The sequence below is a fragment of the Acanthopagrus latus genome, chromosome 7 (genome assembly GCF_904848185.1).
Source record: "Acanthopagrus latus isolate v.2019 chromosome 7, fAcaLat1.1, whole genome shotgun sequence".
Taxonomy (NCBI): domain Eukaryota; kingdom Metazoa; phylum Chordata; class Actinopteri; order Spariformes; family Sparidae; genus Acanthopagrus; species Acanthopagrus latus.
Genome location: NC_051045.1, coordinates 25,236,736 through 25,261,114, shown reverse-complemented (window position 1 = coordinate 25,261,114; position 24,379 = coordinate 25,236,736). Strand labels below are relative to the sequence as shown.

Genomic DNA, 24,379 nt, shown 5'->3' with positions numbered 1-24,379 from the left:
AATCTTTTCTCTTGCTAGGTCGTTACTAAGGGTTGGATTATTTGCTGCAGTGGTAAACTACGTTCCATTACACATATGAGTCTACTGACGTGACTGATTTCGTTTCAGTTATTAGTCAAACCCCATGTGTTTCCATGGAAACGCGACGCACACTCGCTAAAATCTTTAACATTTCAGAGCAAATTGTCCATCAACATGGATATGTTTCGATTATACATTTTATTTTTGTTGGTATTAGTTGTATTGTCGCAATATTACCCGAGAGGGTGTGCTTTAACGTCATTTGAGTACGACAGTGATGCGGTCAGGACCGAGGCGCTTGCGCAATACTGCTTAAACTGATAACGTAGCAGCGCGACGAGTCCTTGCTAGCTAAGAAGCTAAACTTTAGCGCCGCTCGTCCGTGTTTAGATCCCGCCCTGTGTGGGTCACTACACTGTCATTGGCCAGGCACGCACACGCTGTTAACGATACCATTGGCTGTAGAGTGTGACAATCTGTCAATAAAAATCAGCGTTCTCCTCTACATCGATCTCATAAGTCGCCTCTGTGAAGTTTGAATTACGGAGATCTGTCGTAGCGACGGAGAACTTTAATCTATGGCATTTCCATATACTGAATATAGTGATTTTTAACCCCGTCAACGGGCCAGGAGTCTTATTTATATTGGTTGAAATTAAAACTAGTTTTTATGGTGAAGTGCTGAGGAGGAATGGACGGGCCTCACAGAGGAAAAGCAGCTGCAACTTTACAATAACATGAACGATGCTTCATTCTTTTAACAGTGAAATAATTGTAACTTATTGTTGTTGGCTGGTTCTTCTATGTTGGTTATTCAAAAGTGTTACCCTGCTTGTAACGTTAGTCTGGTTGTGCAGCACAAAACCAAAGTGTATTGTACTTTATTCCACCATCACCATTTCAGGTCACCATGGATTCCATTGTAGTAGCTTTAAAGGCGCAATACATAACAATTATCATTTAAAACATCGAAATGTGCAGAAACAGAATGTAAAGGTGAAGAATTCACCGCGTTGACTTCATGCCATAGAATTCTGTGGTCCCCCTGCACCTGAACAAGTTTGCCGCCCAGCAATCCAAAGCCTCTGAGCAGACACTTCCTTGAGTAGCTGCACTGCAGTTGAGCTAAATAACTAATCGAAAAAACTGAGGGCATCGTATCACCCATGTTACTGCTGTTAACTGTAGTTGGTGGAGTATGAATTCAATATGTGGCCCCTTACACATATTGCACCTTTTTTAAAATGAAAAATGTTTTTTTTTTTAAATGTATCTTTAAATAATTTCTCGATGTATTGCAGCTGCATGCAACAAAACTTGGCGAAGACTATTTTTCTCCCAGGGCTTCCTCGTGTATCCTGCACCACAGCCACCCATCAGCAGTGCTCTGAGGACTGGAACAAGTTCACCTTTGTCAAGTCTGACCGAGGACAGCTTCCCGCACCATCACAGGGCAAAAAACCGCCTTTGGGAGAATATCCCTGAGTCTGCGATGAGAAACAAAAAAAAAAAAAAAACACTACACACACACACACACACACACACACAGTCAGCGGTGCTGTTCAGGGATTGTATTTGTTGGAGCTTCAGGGTAACCAGCCAGTCAATCATCACATCAGCAAGTGCACTTCACTTACAAATCATCACATTCACAGTTTTATGGCACGAGTAAACTGGTGCATGACAGATTCCCTCAGATTGTGCTCTCTGTTCGCTATTTCACAGGTCAGACTAAAGGAACATTTCCGAACAAGAAAAACTGTCTGGAGATGTGACTAGCTGTGTCCATACACAGCAGCGTCCGCGTGTTGTATCCCTTTGAAAAGAACAAGCTATGTGTTATTGTGTATTTTCCAGAAGAAGAAAAAAAATAAAATTAAAAGATAAAAACATACATTTTGTGCAAGCGTGTCGCCTTGCCAGTAGGATGATAAAAAAATAAAAAATAAAAAAAAAACCCACAAAGGGTGTGATTGGAGTTTTTTTGGCAAGTCGCATCTTCTCGACAATTATGGCTTAAATGACACACTGCCACACAGGGGAGCATTAGACTGAAAAACCCTGTAATCCACGGCTACAATCACGGCCGAACGGAAAAATAAAATGTGGCAGAGGCGCGGTGGCGCAGATTGAAGGCTTGAATAAAAGAGGAAATCACTTATAAAGATACAGCTTTTAACACATTACAGATACTCACACAGATATTGCACTTTTTCAAAGCATGACTACAGGCGTACAAATGCAATGTTTCCAGACGGGGGCCTGACTGGGCCTGTCTGACCGTATTCTTCAGCAAGATGAAACATTTTATAAAAGAAATCTGGAGGAGGCGAGATGAAATTACCGCTCGTTCCATGCCAGCTTGTCTGGACATGCACCGAAACAACTGTGCAAGCCTTCGGAGCAAAACTGGAACTAATATCCTGACTCTGGCACACGACTTTTTCGCGGAAATGATGACTTTTTTTGTTATTAGAAGGTTATTTTTGTGTTCTCAGGGATAACTAGCTATGTCAGGTCCAGATGAATCCCAGCATGCAATGTCTCCAATTCATCCAGGCTGGACTGGTGCCCTTATAAGAAAGGTCCAGAGGATGGGACGGGACTTTGAGAAGACAGTCGTTGGAATGAAAAAGTGATTTGACTGTTTTACTTGATTACTGCTAATCGACTGAATTTTTCATTAAACCTCCTGAGACATTTTTAGGAATTAGTGAAGATGGAAACATTAAGCGTCGATGTTTTTAAGTCGACGAAAAGCTACAGTACAGAGTTTTCTTTACATGTATTTCTTATTGTTCTTTTTCCCTTAACAACATCCCTAAACTAAATGAAGCAAGGCAGCACAGTTTACCGTGGTTACTGGTAAGATACTGTGTCACCAATGCACCGGCAGATTTGACTGTTTCAAGTGAAATTTTAAGGATTTTGTATGATTTTACAAGCTACTTTCAAGCACGAATGGGCCTAAAAGAGAACACCACTGATTTAGCATTTCGCTCTTTACATATTTGGGTTGACTGTGATGGACAATTAAAAAAAAAAAAATCATTTTGAATCCAGGCATCCTTTTTCCTTCAATACATGAAGTAACCATCTGGCCATGATGCATTATCAAAAGTATTAATTTTTATGTTAAGAATTCAAATGGTTCTGTGGGACTGTGGTTTAACACTTGTGTCTGGAGACATTATGGGTAAGTCTTGACAGATTATTGAGTATTAAGAATTTCAACAAAGGAAAAACATTTAAAACTTTCCTGCTTTAAATAACCTTTGTGACCAATCAAACAAAGAGTTCTGAGTTGACAAAGTACACCTGAATGCACCTGGAGTCAATATCAAAAATGCTGCAATGACTCTCAGCATAGTTCTTTATGACGTGATTATTTTGGTTGAATATAAAAACATCGGCCCACATTTCCTGCATGTGGGACTTTTCAAGGGTCTATCTTGGACCCTGTAACACACAAATCCACAGGAAACACAGCAATTATCGATCTCTGACATGCATAAATATTTATCCGATCATTCAGATGAAGATCGATTTGAACCAGAAAAATCCGTTTTTAAGACCCCGGGCTTGGTAAGGTCACTTAATTTTCAAACTTGTAGTCTTCTGTCCCAACAGATGCCGACTCAAGTGACACCACTTGAGGAAATGTGCTGAGCTCCCAGCACCTGTAAGCAGACTTTGATGTGCGGAAACGATGGAATTCCCTTCAAAACGTGCATTTAAAACTTTTACTAAACCAGGTATTTTCACAGTACAGGCCATTAATAAACTTTTTCCTACATTAACCTCCGTATTATTTACCATAATTTCTGTCGTGTTTGCTGAACAAGGCCCTGCAGTGGAGATGACAGTAGGTGGATTGACCCCTCGGCCGCCTGCATTCACCCTAACAAGGAGAGCTCTGACGAGGGGCAGTGCAGGGCTGGACCCGGTCCTGACCACAGCTATGTGGTTGTTTGTTCAGCCTACCTGCCCGGAGCTAAATACAGACGGTGATAGAGGAGGGGTGGCAACAAGCTTTTACTGGAAGTAAGCGGGGACTGCGAGTTTCCCTGGGAATTACTCTCAGATATACATTTAAGATAGTGTCGGGGAGTGCTGTGATGAATTAGACAAGACAGGCCCAGGGAACAGGGATATCATGATATCTGAACAGTCCAGAAGATTTCATATTTGGCATGGGTTCATGTGCAAAAGCCAAGACAGCAAGTAACTTTCCATGCAAACACAAATAAAAGACATAACCCCTCCCCTCTTTCAAATGAATCTCATTTTCACAAAATCATGAGCCCAAAGCCTCGCTGCCTCTAACGTTTCCACGACAATAAATACTTAATCCACTGACATACATAAATACACGCCATCCAGTTATTATTGTGCTGTAGGTGCTTTGATTAAATCTGCTGTGTTCAGTTTCACAGTCAGCACATTCACCTGTATGCCTGTTCAAGAGGAGAACCTGCTCCCCCGAGCTCTGACTTCCATTTATGGCTCATTAGTTCTCAAAAAAGCAAAAAAACAAAAACAAAAAACAAAAACAAGCCATGATAGAACCTTCACTGTAGTGGGCACCTCAGGGTTGCTGATAACGCTTATCACATTGACTTAACAACCACATGTGACAGACAATGAAACTGAAAGAATGATTAGCAAACTTTGACAAAGCTGTTTGTAGATGAGAAATGGTATTCAGGTGAATAAAAAAATAAATAACTGAATTCTAACAAGCCCTGAAAGGAAGGACCTGTGAGTAAAGACAGCTCATGTATCACCTGCAGTTTTAAGCAACCTGCATCTGCACTGTTCTGCTAGGCCTCAAAACAGTTTGGCGTTTTCACACTGGAACGCAAACTGACAGATATGACATATGCTTGGATTTCAGTACAGACTTCTTTCAGAAGAAATGTGTTTCCATTTTCAAAGTTCCACTCACTGAAACCAGAAAATCAAGTTTTTTTTTCTTTTGGGGGGGGGGTCAGCGTTTGTGATGGACCACTCACAACAGGGATGATAGTTATACAAGAGTCCATGGCAACCGCAAAGTGCTAAATGATCCATCACTAACAAAAAGTCTGAAGGGAATGTGAAAGAAAAGCATCATCCATCAAGGGTGCTGATGTCTGTCCTCTGTTCTCCCCCCTCATCGAGTCGTGAGGTACTCGGGTGTGGAGTAGTTGAAGAGCAGGAAGTCCATTCGATACAGGTTGAACAGTTTCTTCTGGTAGAAAGGACTGATGTGCTTAAAGTAGCGTGCTGCCATGTTGCCATCAGTCCTGGTGCTCTTACCAGATGTTGGAAACTGAAGCGTTCTCTCCACTCCAGCCAACCTGAGCACAGCCTGAGCGTCTGGCTCCAGAGTCTCGTACTTCCCCACTACATCATAGTGGATGAGGCAAGGGTGGCAGAGGGAGTGCACCCGCTCCCAGTGCTCATTCAGAGGCTCCTCCCGTTGGGTCCGCGGGTCCACGAGGTACTGGACGAACTCAGGGAAAGAAACGTCATTCCCTTTCTCCAGCGCTTCGGCCTCCGGGTTGGCCCGGTGCCGGCGGATGATCTTGGTTCCGTAGCGTTTGTGGAAAGCCGTGTTGTAGCTGCGGGTGAACTTGTTCCGGTAGGCGGACACTAGGCGCTCGAAGGGCTCCCGCACGAAGATGAACTTGAGGTAGCTGCGGAGGCGATGGTTGATCTCAGGGACTGAGAACTCGTTCAGTGTGTGGAGGTTACCTGCCACGTGGGCCTCGTTTGCAGGGATGGCGAGGGGATCGCTGTAGCGGCCGTCACTGGTTAAGACCATGAGGACGCGCTTCCAGTTGGTGCAGGCCACCTGAAAGTGATGACAGAGAGGAAGATCTTTACCTTCGCACAGTGTTCAATCTAAACTATAAATACTATTAATGAGATAACTACTTGCAGCAAATCATTTTTTATTTTTTTTTGTGTTTGTCTGTTTGCTTTTATCAAATGTATTGAAATTACTAGATTGTTTTCATGGTGTATTGTACTTATCCTGTCTTGTTATTATTTGAATGCAAAATATTAATAATATTATCTATTATTTTGTAGTCTGGAACAGGGGTTTTCAAATTCTGTGGGCACCCCAAGACAACAGTGATGATCACCCCCACCCACCTCCTTGTCAGCAGGAACTGCAGTGTTGCCATGGATTCAGTGAGTTGGTGCTATGGGCTACAACTTGAGCCTCATTTCTTTTTTTGGATACTGTATTTGTTTGCATTTTGGCAAGTTGGCCCCATTAAAGGTATGCCAAATTAGTTATCAGCAGTTCCTGTTTGTGATGTATCCATGGATGTGCAGACAACAACCACCAGATTACTTTAATACTGACAAGAACCTTAAAAACATGATGATTCTCAGGCAAGTGCCTAAAAATATGTGCATCAATCAATAAAATAAATAAATTCATTTAGAAACGCAACACTTTTTGAACTTTTCTCTGTCTGTTGTCCACACTGACTCTGGTCACACTTAACGTCCCGATCAAAACACTATCTGATTGGTTACAGGTCACAAGAAATAGCTTATTCACACAGAATAATCTGAATTTGGAAAGACAGTTTTTGATCCACATCAGCTTCTTCTGTCTTTCCCTCCATGCCCCCCCTCTCTACTCTTCCTCTGGGGAGGCGCACCTCACAGTTTGAAAACCTCCGGTCTGCAATTTCAACCACTCTACTTAATCTCATGGTAACCAACCTTGGGCACATAGCAGTAAATAAGGCTGTGTTTATCATCCACAATGAGATGTTTGAGATCCTCCGGCGAAAGCACCTGCCGCTTCCTCATGTGGCTCAGACACGTCTGCTCCAACAGCTCCCTGCGGCCTTGGAGGGACCTCTGAGCTGCCGACAGCTCCAGCTGCTTGTAGAGATGTGATCAGGACGTTGCAGGGAGCCAGTGACGGACGGCCCGGATGAGGAAGAGAAGAGGCAGAAAGAGAAAAGCCTTTAGAAAAACTGTTAGAGACTAGCTGTGTGTTCAGAGCAATTCCTGTAAATAGTGTTATTATACAAGCGACCACGTTTGATTATCACAAGATTTAGTTTTATTAGTTAAAGACAAGTTGATTTCTCTTTTTTTTTACTCATCATAATTTATTTGAAGCTTTGTCTTTTGGTTCTGTTTTTGAGTCTTGAGGGAATTATCCGTCTCTCTAAATGCGTCACTATGTTCACCACCTACTTTCTAGCTGTGTCTGTTCGCCATTCGGTGTCGAGAACACGTGAATGTTGAACAGCCGCCAATTGCAGCCAAAATGTAAACCAGAACAGGAAATCTGCAGCCAGAAAGCTAAACAACATTCTGAAACAGATTCAGATGATAATTCTCTGTAAGCTCATTGCAACGAGCCACCACTTTCACACGCATTGTCATTTGTTATATCATGGGTGCCACAATTTCGAAAATCGTTCAAAAACAAGCCTTCTGACAGGCCAGTCATGGTGCGTTCATGTGCACTTCATGAAAAATGGAAATAAACTCGTCAGGGCATAAAAGTTTAACAATAGCATACCCTTTGGTGCTGAAAATGTAATCAAATTTGGAGAACCGTGACATCCTTTATAAATATTGATCAGAATTGCTATTGCTGAACGTTTCCTATGCATCAGAACACTTCTACTGTACAGCCTCAGAATCATGTCGACTCATTGAAAGCATGATGCTCAATTCAGTCAGAGAAGCATTTACAGAACAAGTTTCAACACGACTTATATTCAGCTACCCAGTCAGGATTTTCCTTAACCAGTAGTACTGATTACTCTATGATTACCTACACCGGAAACTTGTTCTCACTCATCCCTATACAATGTAGATGTCAGGATCAAGTCAATCATTATTAAGTTGGCACAATCTGCCAAATATGTTTTATATGTGTGTGTTTATGTCCTCACCTGGTCTCCATTGTAGAGAGTCTGCAGTGGACTTCTCCTGCTTTTCCCTGGTGTACTGTCCGTCTTCAAACCAGCTTCTAGAATTAGAAAAATCTCATCAAAACACAATTTGATAGAGGAGTTCTGATTTTCTTGATTTTTCATTGTTCCAATGCATTTCTTACTTTTCCACAGGAAAACTGTCAAATGGATAACACATCTGCAAATCTATAACTCATTTCATGTTACATGTGTTATGTCAACATAAGAGCACATGTGATGGATGTTCACTGCGGGTGCTTTGCTGATGCTGTCACTATTGTCTACATGACATCTATTTTTTTCAGCAGCCTATCCCTGCAGGTCACAAATTTAGGTTCTCAAACCAGAAATACCTCTTTATAATGTGTTGTGATTTGCACTGAGGTTGACACTGCCTTACAGGGATATCCATACAGCATTAAGAGGAAGGTCAGCCAGAGCCAACTTTCCAGCCCCCTCTGCGTCTGCCTTTGTCATGACGTGTTGAAATCCTCCCTGCTTTCACTTATAGATTCCATGGGAACAGTGTGTTCTTCCAAACTCTTTCTGTAACTCTTATATAAGTTATGCCACTCCTCTCGTAGTCTCTTGTTGCTCTAGGTGCAACAAGGTTTGTTATTCATACACAGCAAATTAACTGGATGGCAAAACAGATTAGATTTGGAGACCTCCCAGTTCCAATTTCCTAACATGATAACATCAATCCAGGATGAACGCAACTCTGATTAGTTAGTGGGTTACACCAATACTGGGCTGCATAACCGGTAATGATGAACCTGCTGACAGCTCTGCAGGTTTGAGGAAAGTATCTGGATGGAGACCTTGTTATCGTCTCTCCTCCCTCCTGCAGTCTTTATAAACACATCTGTCTTCCCCTTCAATGCCCCACTCCCATCCCCCTCCTGTCCAGCTTCCACCCCAGCCTGATGGCAGTCAGTGTTTGAGTATGCAGCTAATGGAACTGAGCAACTAAAGTGTTCTTTTTTTTTGCACATGTGGCTAAACAATGCCTAGGTTTGCTTTACATCTTGCAGACTAGTTGAATGTGATGGAGGTGGAAAGAGGAGGGGGGGGGGGGTACTTCATGTAAATTAGCATGGGGGAATCAGCTTGAGAGAGGGCCTTTGGTATGACAAGAAAATTCCAGATACATATGGAAAGTATATCACTTGGCAATAAAAAAAAAAAAGAAGATGGGGGTTATACTCTGTATGGAATCCAGGAGGACAAAGAGTATGTTCCTTTTCGTTTTGCCAAGTTCACATTAAGCAACTTTTAGTACAAAACTGTTCTGAAATGGCAACCAAGTTTAATAAACCTCTCTGTCAGCTCAAGAGTCGAATTTCATAAAAAACACATAAACAACAGCTAATCACAAGCTCATGAGATCAAATCAAGCTCTAAATCATAACTGCTTCCTGCCATGTTGAGGAATCAGAAAACATAAAAGAGAACAATTACAGTACTGGTGACTAAGCAGATATAGAAAAATATGTAATATAAGAGGAAGTAATATTGAGACTGCGTGATGCAGCCTCTGCTTGTCCCTCCCCTCTGCCTCAGCCCACATGAACCATCAAAATCCTCGACTTCCTCTGGCTGAATCTGCCACATCATCTGATCACAGAGATAGGCATCTAAATCTTGCTGGACCATGTTGAAAGCTTTACTAGATTGATACAAGTCACATCTCAGGCCATGTGCGGATACAAGACAAACATGCATTACATCTAACTTTATATGCAATTTTAATGTAGGTGATACATATATGAATAAAAGTGTTTTGCGCAGCACTCCGGAGAATCGTAGTTACTGTGCATTCCTGTTAGGATGACATGCTGAAGAGAAAGGAGACAGAATGGTTTAAAGAGACCACAAAACAGCAAACTGCATCCCAGAGGTTGAAAAAAAACTTAAAAAGCTCATCATGCACACACATCAGACATTCTTCCAGGTAAAGCTGAATATAATGTATGAGGTGCCTAAGCCCTCTGTCAACAGCACTGCAGCTCACATTTTAAGCAGCTAAGCCCTCTGCAAACTCAGGAAGCTAGAAAGTAGGTCAAAAGACACTTGTGGAGGCCCTACTTATTAATGGTTTATTATCTGTTTTGTATAAACATCTTTAAACACTTCATGATGGAGAGGAAATGCGTAAGAATTTCATCCATTCTGATATATTGAGGCTGAGACAGTAAAGAGGAAAGTAGATGTCAAATACAGAAGTAATCTGTGGATGGAAAAAACGAAGGTAGCAGTCCTGTTTTGAGTCCTACGACCTGAAAATAATTTAATAATATAATTAATTTGCGCTCAGAAAAGACTGTGTGGTAATAATATTCAAAATTATCTTTTCTTTGGTTAATAAAACACCCGTAACTAAGATTCACTATGTGTGCTTTTACTTGGAATGAGCTTTTATATCTACAGAGGGAGTGGGTGCTCCTCCATGGAGTCTGCCATGTTTCTACAGTTGCCCTGAACAGACACACCAAACACTGGCTCTGGAGAGGGCCCTTTGCAATTTTTTACATTTTTTTTAGCAGCCTCCAGAGCTTCTTCTACATGCTTGGTAGTGAAGGCTGAGACGAGGAGTATTCATTGGTTGCAGTTCTCAAACTCACTGCGAAATGCCATTAATGCCATTTTGTTCTTGAACTACTGTTCTAGCTAAAAAGCCTAGTGCAGCTATTGACCTTACTACTGGAGTTGACTGGACTCTGCCTGGACCGCAGCGTCTGATTACTGAAGAAGTCAGCCATCAAAACCGGCATCTGCCAGGTTAAAGACAGGGGTCACGCATGGAGGTGATTTACATGGTTCAGGACTATGAATCCAGGGACAAGAAGACGGTAGAGGGGCGAGAGAGTAAGCAGCAGGCAGAAACAGTGTGTAGATCTGGAATATTTCCAAATCTTACAGTGTGCGTGGAGGATATATTTTGACCAAATCAGAGGTGATTGTGGTGAGGTGGTTGAGACTATATTTTGGCTTCTTTATTTTGTTTATATTAAGTTTGAATAAAGTGTTTTAAAGTAAGTTACCATGGCAATTATGTGAGTGTAAGTTATGAGTGAAACTTGAATTCAGATGGTGCAAAGTTGAATTTTCTGTTTAAAAAGGGAAAATTGATGGAATTAACAATGCACAGTATGTGTTTTTTCAGCTGATACCAATAACCAATGATTATCTGCTTCCTGCATGGTGAAACCAAAAAATAACAACTAATTTCACATTACTGTACTTTAACAACAAGTTCAATAGCTTAAAGTATTGGAGACTGCAACCATTGCTACTTGATTTACCTCATTTATACATCCTTGTGCTCTAGAACTGGAACAGAACAGAACTGGAAAAATCAGGTGATGAAATGTGCATTTTATTAGCCTTCAAATTCCCCCAGGGATGCCTCGGTTTAACCAGTGCATTTCAAAAAGGCATTTAATCCCATGACCAAACTGATACCCAATCTGTGTCTTTTCTAAAGAAAAGGGAAGTCATGTAACGTTCCAAATGGTGGCTGCCATTGCAGCATCAGTCTGTTATGGGTATGCAGACAATTTTTCAGAAACATCGCTTTAGAGATGGATTGATTGATTGACTGATTGTCTACATCTGCAACTCAATAAACTGTACAATTACATCCAGCTAAAGTCTAAAGTATTGGTCATTTCTCTAGACCTTTAATAATCTATATATAAAGCTATCTGTGTATACCGGCACTGCAACCCAACCTAGAGGATTCAAAATGTTAAACTCAGGGCTTTTCTAACCCTTTAAACTGCAACTAAGCTTCTACCTGCACCCACAGGGTCAATGTTTTCTCTGTTAACTGGAAAAGTAACGTCAGAGTCTACTCCACTCTTATCATCATAAACCGCATCTTTTCTGTGTTGTATCACATGCACCAGAAAACCACCACTTCCTCTCAGATCCAGGAAGTGACACAATACAGGCAGTTGAAGAACAGCAGAAGACGCTTATTACACACAAACAGGCACATGTTGAACCTGGTTCTGTCTGGTTTGTCAGGCGTGTGAAGCTTTGCTGATGTTATATTTCCCAGCAAACAAGGTTCCATTTAGTCTGTAAACTGGTCTGAATCATTATAAACATAGAGCACTACCCTATGACCAAGCAGTTGACAGGAAGTTAGTGATAAAGTATGTAAAATGTATACTAAGATGCTTTCACAGTGTGTGTGGGCCTGATTTATTAAAGTTTTTTTTTTTTTAATTTAATGATTGTTTAAGTTAATACAAAATCTCTTCCCTCCTATGCTGGTAAATGAGCTTCCCTTTTTTGAAAAATCTCTTCCTCTCTGTGATCTTGATAAATGGTAGAAAGGATTCTGTGGCATCAATAATGTAAATGTTTACCTAAAGAGTTAAAGTTACACTTAACTGCTCTTGATATAAAGGCCTTTCTTTATGAGGGTCACGTACCAGAAGTTTCCATTGGCTGAAAGGAAACCCACAATGTAATTTGATCAAGGTACATAAAAGTCTGAAAGTGACTGAAAGAGAAAACAGGACAGCACAGATGAGAACAGCTGGAGGCAGGAGTATACATTGGGGCAGTCAGGAGAACAGGCTGCCAGACGCTCTGTGTTTGGTCTGAGCATAGCTTGACTCAAAGGTGTCACACCATCCACATGCTATGAGCTGCAGATGGTGGTAATTAGCCCAACAAGCTGAGGTGACTTTACGATCACTTTTGTCCTTTGTAGTGCAGCAGGAAGTCCATATGCTCACTTGCACAATACTTTCAAATCAGAAATTCTACAGAAACAATCCTGTAACAGATGTAATTAAATTACTACATCACCGGTGTATTTTTCACTTCAGAAAGTTGCACCTTGAAAAAAATGTTTGCTTTCAGTTTGACCCCCTTGAGCAGTTTGAGCAAAAGACTAAAGTTTGATGGACTATGAGTTCACTCATATTAGACATGAGGGCAGAGAGGCTCCCCTCAATTAGTGAGGCCCTAACAAGTTTGGGTTATCATTCAGCACTGTGTAATTACAGTGTGCATGTTAGGGCCAGAGTGAGAGTAGCGGGGTAGGGGATAAAGCAACCCCTGTACTTGTACTACTGAGAGCTGTATACTTTTATTTATCATCCAATATCACTTTATCTATCTATAAAGCAAGGAATCTGTCTGTCTGTCTGTCTGTTATTTGCATATTTTGAGAGCGGTTTATCTCCTCTACCTCACACTTAGCAGGTATGTTGCTGAAGACCAAAGATAGCGAAGCACCAAAAAGGATGCAATGTAACATATTCAATATTAATACATTTTGAATAAACAGTGAACACCGTCGGGACTGGTGCAACGCATAAATATAATCAATTACGTAAACGTCAATTTACATAACGTGCATCTTAACAACATGGTGCTCTGAAAGCTCTGCAAGTTAGAAATGTCTTATCACAGCAGTACTACAGCCATGCTTGAGCACTTCAAGCAGAAGGATCCAAGCGCAATTTCTTAGGACGGTAGCTGGAGCAAAAAAAGCACCGCAAGTCCTGTTTACTTTCTGCTCCCACCCAAACGTAAAATGTATTAAGGATATAAACTTGAGGAATGTGTTGCTGTTGGTAGTAATTGATTTTCTAATGTTAAATGTTTGTTCCTCCTGCATCACTGCTACCACTAGACATAACATTACACCACATATCATCGCACATTGTTATTTGGCTGTTTTACATTTGGTCTTTACTCTAGTAGCTATGTTTGACAAATGAAATGGCTCAAACTAACATTGCAGACTATTGTTACAGTCTGTGAGTGTTGTTACAATCAGTAAATTCTTTCTGATTCTCCGGTTCAGGGAAAGTCCTGCTATCACATACAAATTATTTCATCCATCTGTGTGTAGTTTAATCAATAAAAAAAAAAATCATCATTTGGTGCAGCCCTGAATGCCACTCTGTGTTTTCAGCAGGGAGGTGGCTTGAGCCCTCTAGCTTCATGGTTCTACAAAAAGACGGCTAGGCTCACATATTTCCCCTCTCATGTGATCTCACGGGGGAAGATAAACTGAATGGAGATAAGTGTGGTGCAACAACTTGGTGTAGTAAAGCTTTGTAGTGAAAAAAAGGACAGAAGGTCAGACAAGTCTGGATGAGTGGGTAGATGTGGTCAACACAATGAAAACTGGATTTGAGATTTTAAGTTAAGCTAGCCTCAAGGGCTACAATGTTAATTGCTTGCTCGGCAGCACCATCAGCTGCTTTCGGGATGCCTCTCTCTCATTGGTTGTTGTGGTCGGGCTCAAAAAGACCCCAAGTAAACACCCAGATTTTAAATGGTTAGTTTAATTTATATCACCAACAATACAAACCAACAAATCAGCTCCTTTTGGACAACCCCTTTTGCACAAGCACTGCAACAGTTACATGTTCAAGTTCACCTTGATGTGTCCTTGATGGACAAGTGGATTTGCAGCAGACAGTTCCATATGAAAGAAGCAACAAAATGTAACTTCTTGCAGAAAGGTAGTTGATTGTTGAGTCTCATCCCCAGATCATCAAATAGTGACAGTTTGGGTTGGCAGCTCAGGTTGGATGACAACCCAAAGCATCTGTACTTGATAATCTGGGGATGAGTCTCAATTAACAATCAACTATCTTTCTTCAAGAGGATACATTCTGCTGCTTTAAGAGCTGCAAACAGGAAATCAATTTAAATAAACAAATTCTAAATTTGCACTAGTGGGCCTGGCGGCATGTTCCCCTGGGCAAAAATGTTTGTCTTTGGTCAGTAATGGTCAAAATTTAAAATCCTTCATTATCCTTCAACATATCTGTCAGCATTTAAATATCTACAGTACATGTGGTGTGTCTATTGATGACAGCATAGTACTGTTAGTTAGTTTCTCTTAGAGGGAATGAGTCTAACTTCTGGTAAGAGTGTGAGCACTCGCACTCTAAAATGTGGTCCTTGTAGTATGCAACAGTAAACGTGAACAAAAAACGCTACTGTTTTACAATAGAACAAGTCAGCTCAGAGGCACAGTCCAACCATGATCATGAAGCACTGAAACCACAGCAACATCTTCAACTACGTCAGACACCGGCCTCCAGCTCTAACCCTAACCCTAACCCTAACCCTCTTTGCATAACAATCTCCTTTAACCCTTAGTTCTTCATCTTTTTAAATCAGTACTTAATGTTATTCTTCATTCAGAAGCCAGGGGGCCTAACAATTTACAAGATAAAGCATGTTAGTGATATTAACAAATAGACTTTTGATATACTTCATAGAGTGAGGCAGAATAAATGACCAGTGGCAGTAGCATGAGGTGCAGAGCACTCTCTCAAGTGCAGTCAGCTTTGTGGGGGACCCCACAGGTATTATAAGATCCTTGGTTTGTTTCGCAGCCGGCCTTTGGTTGAATTACAGGATCGCATGGTATGAATATGGATGGGTGTGTATGTGGACGAACAGTGTGTCTGTGAGTAAATGCGTGTTCCCTGACAAAGATTACAGTGTGTGTTACAGTGTGTGCGTGTACAGTAGGATTAGGTATAAAAATGACAATGTGAATTGTGCGCTGACTCTGTGTGTGGGCAAGGCACATCAGAGCAGGCCTTGATGTTGTCTGTTTACAGTTGTGAGGTGGAATCCATCACTGACAGAGAGCCGAGTGAATTCTGCTTTGTGAACTTGAGTGGCGAGCTTCAAAAACCTGTCACCTATCTGGAGGGGTTTGTTTTTCAAATCCAGCTCAGATGTGTTCAGTATAGTGACAACAGTTTTGACAGTACAGCTGCAGGGTTTAAGGAGGAACCTCTGCTTTAAAATATGCCATTCAGGTGCCCGTGGGGCTCAGCTCGATCGGACAGTTTGCTATTGTTCCCCATAGCTGGGAAACAGAGAGAAGGGTATTCCCACCCGCCAGTATGTGAAGCCGTGTACATTTGCCTAGCAAATGGAGTGGAAAAGTTTGAGAGGGTGAATGTAGAGCAAACAGCACCATCAGCGCAGAATATGTTCATGGCTCAGAAATAACAGCAGCAGACCAGAGATACAAGTTCTGGGTCTGCTCAAGGACAACATATGTCAGCTCAGTTGGTTGCCATGTGATATCACAGCCACCTAATTTAAGCCACCTAACTATATGTTTAATGTTATGGTTGATTAAATAATGGCATGTTGTAGTTCTTAAAATCGATGAGCTCTATATTTACATATGTTGGTGTACAAATGATTTATACTTAACCAAATGTGTTTGAATCAATCCAGCACATCGCTTCGCCACTGCACAGCTGCAATGGCTGCAATGTAAACCTTTGAGGCAAAACCGACCGTCAAAGTTACGTTGACCAAAGGTTCTTGTTTTTACCACTGACAGGCTGAGGTTGTTAAGTGTTCTTAAGTGTCTGACAGAATTATGGAAACATTCCTTTGTAGATAGACCTTTTTGTTAAATAAAAAGACTGGACGTATACGATTCAAGGAGATGAGTCGCTCTGAAATCTCTCAAGGTGAGTTGTTACAATTGTCATGTAGATTGTCAAGATCAGTTTAATATTCAGCCACGACTTGAATTCTTGCTGTCAGTTCCTCTTGGTAAACTCCAAACTCCTTTCTCTAAGCCTGACTCACATTTCCACTGTCGTATTTCCTGCAACAACTCACATCTCATAAGGTTTTGGAGCGAGACTTCTCTTTGAGCGTGAATTGCTGTCATTGTATAATGTTGTCAGACACTAAGAATAATAATCTCAGACTGTCAGAGGGAAAAACAAGTATTTTTAATTTGTTGGTCAGAGTTGCCCCTAAGGGTTACGTTGCACTCATTGCACCCGTGCCACGGCAGCCACTGAGTCTAACTACTCAAACGATTCCAAAGGTTTTTGTTGGTATGAATCATTTACACACCAAAACATGTAAATACAGGGCCCAGGTTTAAAAATACCTGTAACTCCACTTTAAGTCTGGTTTTGGTGCTTTGGGTGTTGATAGAAAAGGCTTCCTGTGTCAAACAGCCACGCTGACGACTTGTCAAATGCACAAATGTGGATCTCACTTATTCTGTGAATGCTGACAAGTTCACTCCCTTTTATGTCAAGTGCACACACAGTGCACTGTCCCTCAACACTGAGCCAGTATACTTGGCATGACAGATACACTCAAAACCACACACACAATGCCACTGTAGCACAGTAGTGCTGAGTCAATGTCACCACATAAAAGAGAGTCTGAGAGGGAGGAAAACTTGGTGTTCATCCTTATTTTTGGTCAAATTATGATGCATCTAATAAGACTTGCTGACTGGACTGGAAATAGCACATGTCAGGGAAATTTCCTCAGTTTGTTAAAAATGTTTTCACACTGGCTTGGGAAAATCAAACAATTAAGTACCAATGGAAGTGCTGCTGATGGAAATGCACCACATTTTAATTTTATCATTGATAAAGAAAGAAAAAAACTTGGAAAAGCTGAAGGGAAAAGGGTAAATCAAACGAATCACTTTTCCAATTTATAAGCTCTCAAAACCCAATATTTCTGTGCCCAGACTTGATTTGAGGGTTGTGATTACAGGGTTGATTTCCTCTTGCCAATTAGCTATAACTAGGTCAGCACAAAGCAAAGAAATGATCCACAATCATGACTTTGAATGCATACATAGGCAAATCCTGCTGACATGCTGACCAATCCTTTACTGGCAAAAATACAACCCAAATTCTATAAAACTAACATTAAGCAATTCTCTTCTTGCACCTCAGGGCAATAACTACTGGTTATTTACTTCATCAATTATTTTTTGCTTACTTTAATTTAATTGTTAGACCAGAGTTTTTCAGTCCTGTTCCTGGGGGATTCCCTTCCTGCATGTTTAAGATGTTTCCCTGCTCCAACACACATGATTCAAATGAACGAATTGTTATCAGGCTTCAGCAGAGCTTCATGGCGAGCAGGGAAACAACTAAAACATGTAGGGCAGGGGGCTTTCAGTGACAGGATTAAAGAAGAAACACTGGTTTGGACTTGGAAACATTGGCCTCAAACAAGTCCAGGGTAACATCTTAATGTTTAATTTTGTATTAACAGTCCTAAATCATTCATTCATTCATTCATCACATTTGAGAACTCAGAACCTGTAAATCTTCAGCAACTTTGTCTAAAAAGTGACTTAAACGACTAATCATTTATGAAAATACTGTAGTTGCAGATTTATTTTCCTTTCAGCTCGACAATCCAGTATGGCTGCTGTTGTTGCAATTTTTTAGGTAGTTTCAAGACACAGCGGAACCTGGAGACACAAATGATCTGTCAATTTTTCATCAACATACATGAATAAATAATATATAAATAGAGAGTACAGATAAATTACATATCAAGTCCACCATTTCATGGCAGTACATGCTACAGACAGAAGGGACGAGACAACCTACAAACATACCTGTTGTTAGTTACTTAAAATGTAAGGTGACTAAAACTGGCAACCATATTTGCAGTTCAACCAAAAGCTGCTGCATTACTGCCAACCTGGCAAGCACTTTTAAATGTAAGTGTTGAGGCCTATTAGAGGAAGTAGTTTTTGAAAGAGGAATTACATTTGCTGTCAGCCAAAATGTTGTGCTACAACCTATTATTAGTCATACATGTGTCATGTCTTGAAAACCAAAGAGAACCTTTAAACAAAACTTGAGAGTGCTGTATCTCACAGCCAAATTAAATTTAAATTATGCTGCCTGCAAAGGACCTGCAAGTAAAATGGAAAGACAGTGAAATATCTGTAAAACTAAAATAAATTAACAGTGAATAGAACAACAAATCTAGTGTGACTTAAGTAATGAGTTTATAATAGTACATTGGAGAGCACTCATATTTCTTTTCTGAGTGCCAAACCCAGGGTGTTGGCGCAGGAAGGCAGACAATGGAAGCACAACAATAATATGCACTGTGCTTCCTGTCCGGTATTCAACAGCAGGCTTAATTGGGAGATGTGGTTCTGTAAGACAAGTGGACTGGAAACATGAGGGTATTTTAAAATGACATCTAGTATGCCTTGTTCAACTTACTGTATAAGTACCAGACATTCTTCATACTATATAGTTTTTGTAGCATTCATCTGTCTTTGCAACAATAGCAAAGAGTATCCTCCTTCTGGGAGGGGGAGCTTGACATAGCTTAGTGCGCAATGATGGTTTCATAAAAGCAATGAAAAGATGACAAACAGATTGGGATAGGCAAGAGGAATGAGGGAACAGAGAAGAGGCAGATATAGTGATATAGTGGGCAAAACATGGTACAAAAACTTGTAAACATAATTCATACATTCATAAAGGATTCACAAGTAAGAGTGTGTAAAATATAAGCCATAAAACTGGGACAGTTAGGGCAGTACCACAGTAATATAATGGCAACCACAGGGTTAAGCTCATTACCATCAGTACTACAATATTTTTGCTTGAAAAATGTCTGATTTTTTTCAAAACAGCTGCCAATTAATGACACATTCATAATGTGTGGCATAATTTCATCAATGTAATCAAAGAGGCGGTCGTGTCAGCTTGGGGCAAACACAGAGAGCAGGATCCGCCTGCTCTGGTACCTACACCAGCAATGGCAGAACAGGGAAAACTACCAATTCAGGCGCTCAAGGTGAGGACACACGCTACCAAACAGGCCAAGTGATGGAAAAAGCTTTAAGAAAAAAGAGAGGCAAAGAGAGTTGCCTCTAAAAAAGAAGCAAGTTGTGCAAGAGCGGTGACGTAGAGAGGGGGGAGGGGATGCTACCTGCAAAACAGACAGGAAGTTATCTAAAAGGCTAACAGCAGCTTTCAGCTATCAGACCTCAATAACATCAGCCTACATTTTGAGTCCAAATACTTGGCAAACTATTCATTCCAGATTCAGTGGCATCTCAGTTTCACCCAGTGTTGGAGGTAAGATGGCAGTTAGCTTGCCTCTGAGCCCTTGCTCTTTATCACAGGGGTTTCACTCAGGGGCCATCTATAAAGTATTGTTTGAATGACGCACAACCAATTTTATTTTCAATACCTTCATGCTGACCTCCCCATATTAGTGATTGTTAACATATTAACATATTTGATTGTTAATGTGTAATCAATGTATGTAACGTACAAACTGGAATAGAAATTATTGCATTTTTCCTTTCAATATACCTTATTACAGACCTCAAAAGGCCACTGGTTTTGATATGAGGGAGCCGGATGTGTGCTACTTATTTTGGGGATTTGGGATTCTGCACCACTCAAGTGAAAAGCTCTTTTCCTTTCTTTCTTCAATTTTTCCATCAGGCTCTGAGCCATTTTGTTTGATTTCTGAAAAAAAAATGCACAATTTGCAACAGAGTTTTCAGGGTTTTTTTGTTGCATGTTGTTCCAAAATAAACACAGTCTTCACTCTTCATCTTTGTGTTCCATCTTGGTTATAATTTAAATCCCTATGGATGTTTTCCTTGTCAAATCGCATTTTTTTTTTACTTAAGCACTCAGCACTCTCAATGCATTTCTCTCAAAAAGATAAGAAAAAACTCTGTATTACTTCTCCTTTAATAAAGAGAAATGACAAGGAATGAAAACGACCAGGAGATAACTAAACAACACATTTGGTGTTGCTTTTCATAATGTCTCTGACTAGATATGCAGTAATTAATGACACCCTGTGCTTCATTGACATCGCGTGAACTATGAATCTCTAATGTGACTCCAACATGCTCTTCATGTGGTCTGCATGTCTACTGGTGGGGCTGTAAAAGCAGACAAGTTTAAACAGGACAGACAGTAAGTGTACATACACCTAGCTGGTAGAGGAGGGGTCAGTGGGAGTGGTGAAGTGTGCTGCAAGTAGGTTTGGCTACATGTGGTTTGTGTGTCTGCCACTGACAGTTACGCACATATTCAATGTGCGGCGGTCTATAAAAGTTGATTTATAGCAGAGGTTTTGAACTGTTCCATCACGGACGTGCGCTGCAGACAATTCAGGAGAGGTTAAGGGTGTAACGATGCTTTTTAATGTTTTACTGTATCAATCATCTTTTTATATACTATGAGAACGTATAAGTGCAGACGCTCTGTATGCGCCTTGACGTGTGCAGAGTTCACCACCCTCATTTTCCATTTCATCAAAAGCCCTCATATATTGATCCAGCTCCTGTTGATCACAAAACCCAGGGCACTCCTCTCTGTACCTCTTCCTCCGTTCTTTACCATCAACATGGAAAACACATCTTTTTTTCATCAAATGCTCCTCCAGAGCCTCTGCTCTGCCCATGTGCCATTTTGCTTCGGCATGTACATCAAATCAATCATCTAAACCATTTTTTTCCCCCCTCTCCCTGACTGAGCTCTGACTCCTCTCCCTGGGAGTCTGCACTCCCCTGGGGGCAGATCTGTCTTGCAATGTCCAGGCAACAAAGGAAGAGGAGAGGTAAGAGGAGGAGAGGAGGCTAAAGCCCAGGAATGCAGGGGGTCTGTGGGGGGGGGGTTTCAAAACATTACAGAGTTCACAGGCAGCTTATTCATACTTCACTTCAGTCGCACCTCGTCCTGTCTCTCAGCACATGCCCTTTGTTTCACATACGCACATTAACACACAGGTGTGCCAGTGTTTCTGGATTCAAAAACTGTCTTTAGGATAAACGACTCTGGCTAAAAACCACACATCGCTGTTTAACGGATGAGTGCTGCGTTAGAAAGGCATGCAACACCACACTCCATTATCCGCTATTACTTCTACACTGTATGTATAGACGCGTAACAACTGCCTCTCCTCCCCCTTACATTAATTGTCTATTAAACACAACACCAAACAACACGTTGGAGCGTGAATGTCTTCTTGCTAAGTGCGGACATTGCGTTTATCATAAACGTTATAGTTTTACTTTCCTTATGCTCCCCTTCACTGTTAAGTGTAAGGCAAATACATAACAATAAATGAAATAACATTACAGTACGGTTATTGTACTTCTTTGTGTCACATAGCATGAATGGGGTCTTACCTGGCTTGGTGATGCTCTGGAAGTACAGCACGAGAACGAAGAGCGAGCCGAGGCACGTCGCCAGAAACAGGCGTCCTCCTCTGGGCATCCTCATCCTGAAGCCCGGCTCTTTTGGCGGAGCCCCCGACCCCTCGTCGCTGCCTCGACGCGGTTCATGCGAAACGGAGAATTAGGAGCCTATTCATTAATTGCCAAGAACTTAAACAAAAATAGAGAAAAATGAAATAAAAGCCCACAGCCCACCCAGGAATAACGTTAGCTGGGCTGCTGAACGACAGAGCAACAAGCCGGTGATTTCAACGTGAGTGGGACATACATTCAGAACCGCCCGCTCTGGTCTACGCCGGTTATTTAGATTACGTTAACTTAAATTTAATGACAAATTAAGCAATGTGACTTTAAATTCTGCGTCAAATAACGTTTCGTTGATGTGATAAGCCCTAAAGCAAAAAGAAAAGTTATGAATAAACTGTCTCTCTCCTCCTAGACTTGAGTTGTGACTCAAACTAATCGTGTCTGGAGTTGCTCGAAGCAACACAAACTTCTTCTTCTTCTCCTTCGTCTTCTTCTTCTCCGCCAAACATGGACGGGGCACCATGCCATGACGTCACGCCCACCCCTCTATCGCGCCCTCTCCCCTATTCACAGCGTCCCGTGCTGCCTTCACGTAGCGCCGGAAATTTTGCCTCTCCACTCAGAACATCGGGTTTTTAACGTGATCTAAGCTCAATTGTCCATTATGAAGAGAGCGTGTAGTACATGCGAGGTGTGTCATCACTTTTTGGTAAAATGAATAAATGAATAAAGTCAACATGTAGCCGATCGAATCAAAAATATAACGCGCGTGGTGTATTCCCATTGAGCCACATGTCTATCGACTTGTGAAGTTCGGGCTCGGATTTTAAGGTTCCATTAAAGTCGCTCCCAGGGATTCCGACACTTGAGTTGCAGCATGTGCGGTTTCATGCGACAACTGACTGTTAAATGACGCTGTATGTGAGACGTTTCATAAAATAAATACAATATAATAATTATCATATAATAATTAATACAAGCAGATTTTAGCAGGGCCAAAAAAAACAAAACAAAACAAAAAAAAAAAAACAATGAGGAGAATGAGACACAATGGAGGAACCCCTTTCCCAGGACAGACAGACATGCAGTAGATGTTGCATTTACAGAACAGAACATCAAACTCACAGTTCACAATAGATCACTGACAGAATATATGATACAAGGAAATTATATCAAATTTATGTGAAGAGTGTGGACCCAGCATGACTGAGCAGGCCGAGGCATTCGCGAAGGGGTGCCAGGCTCACATGACCTCCACTCTGCTGGGCTGACCTGGAAGAGGACAGACCACGCATGATAATTAACAATAGTAAAAAAAATAACAATAAAAAGTGAGAATGAAAACATGCAGTGGAACACTGATATCTAGTTTTATTTCTTCAAAGTCCCATTTGAGCTCGTTGATTGAAGGTACAAGCTGCAGGGAAATGCAGTGTGCCCATGTTGTGTCATGTTGGAAAGTTAATGGCTGCATGGCTGATCCTTTACTTTTTTTCGTTGTTTACCATGGTGCACTGAGATATGCCTAGGCTACTCTCCATCATACAACCCATCCATTTCAATTTTCCAATTCCAATAATGCTTTGTATCCTGTAAAATAACAGCTCGTTTACAACTGTTCAACTTTTGGAGTTTATAGACATTATTATCTGAATGTGAGCAAGTCTTCTCTTCACCAGCTGGACATGTTCAAATTCCACTGTGCTTGACTTTCTAGACATCAGATGCGTTCTATACGTTGCACCTCTCCTCCCCCTTGAATCAAAATCCCTCTCTGAACTAGAGCACATTCCTTAGAAGTTAATGCAGCACTGAATTCGAGCAGCGCTTCGAGTCACGTCATCACCGGAGCAGAAAGTTTTGACAAACTGTAACACACAGCCAACAGAGAGTGAAGAGAAATAGCTAGAGAACGACTGAAAACACAACCATGTCCTCAAAGACTACATTATGTTGATTAAACTCTCTCAGAGAGTAGGACATTGGAGATTGTGCTGGTTGCATATCTGCAAAGATCAACTCTGTGCTCTCCAGATAGTCCCCCCAGGCCCGCAGCATTACATCATGTCAGTCGGTCTCACTGACTGTATAGCACATTTCAAACAGAGTGCTTTACATGAAACATGATGAATATACAGTAACTCTGAGAACTGCACGCATACACGTCAGGAAGGTATGCATTTTCTAGTGGTACACTTTCTTTGCACGTGTTTTAAATGCAGTCTACGATCATATCAACAGCAAACTGATTAATTGTTAATCAAAGCTAATTATATTGTTTGAGTAGATTGCTCACTTGCACACAGGTTTAAATGTTGATTGTGGAAATGGGGAATTTCTAAAGATAATAAAAATG

At 41.1% G+C, this 24,379-nt stretch overlaps 1 protein-coding gene across 2 annotated transcripts; it reads right to left on the bottom strand.

Annotated features, from left to right (window-relative positions):
- Nucleotides 1–1,569: 1,569 nt before the first annotated feature.
- Nucleotides 1,570–22,553, bottom strand: LOC119022737 (carbohydrate sulfotransferase 11-like). Of its 2 annotated transcripts, XM_037103961.1 has the most exons (5): nucleotides 22,265–22,553; nucleotides 21,949–22,146; nucleotides 7,947–8,023; nucleotides 6,751–6,915; nucleotides 1,570–5,860 (listed from the first exon to the last, which is right to left on the bottom strand). In XM_037103961.1, exons 2-5 carry the CDS (start codon nucleotides 22,040–22,042, stop codon nucleotides 5,177–5,179), a joined length of 1,020 nt encoding a protein of 339 aa, XP_036959856.1. In that variant the 5' UTR covers nucleotides 22,043–22,146; nucleotides 22,265–22,553; the 3' UTR covers nucleotides 1,570–5,176. The 2 variants fall into 2 exon arrangements, with proteins under 2 accessions (XP_036959856.1, XP_036959857.1); XM_037103962.1 differs by having other exon boundaries at nucleotides 6,751–6,912; nucleotides 21,949–22,553.
- Nucleotides 22,554–24,379: the final 1,826 nt, after the last annotated feature.

What these genes read in the sequence shown, in the direction of transcription:
- LOC119022737 (XM_037103961.1), bottom strand. Translation starts at nt 22,042, where the DNA reads ATGAGGATGCCCAGAGGAGGACGCCTGTTTCTGGCGACGTGCCTCGGC. An exon ending in CCAGAGCATCACCAAGCCAG is followed by an intron (nt 8,024 to 21,948) that starts GTAAGACCCCAT and finishes TTCTAATTCTAG; the next exon opens with AAGCTGGTTTGAAGACGGAC. An exon ending in CTCTCTACAATGGAGACCAG is followed by an intron (nt 6,916 to 7,946) that starts GTGAGGACATAA and finishes CATCTCTACAAG; the next exon opens with CAGCTGGAGCTGTCGGCAGC.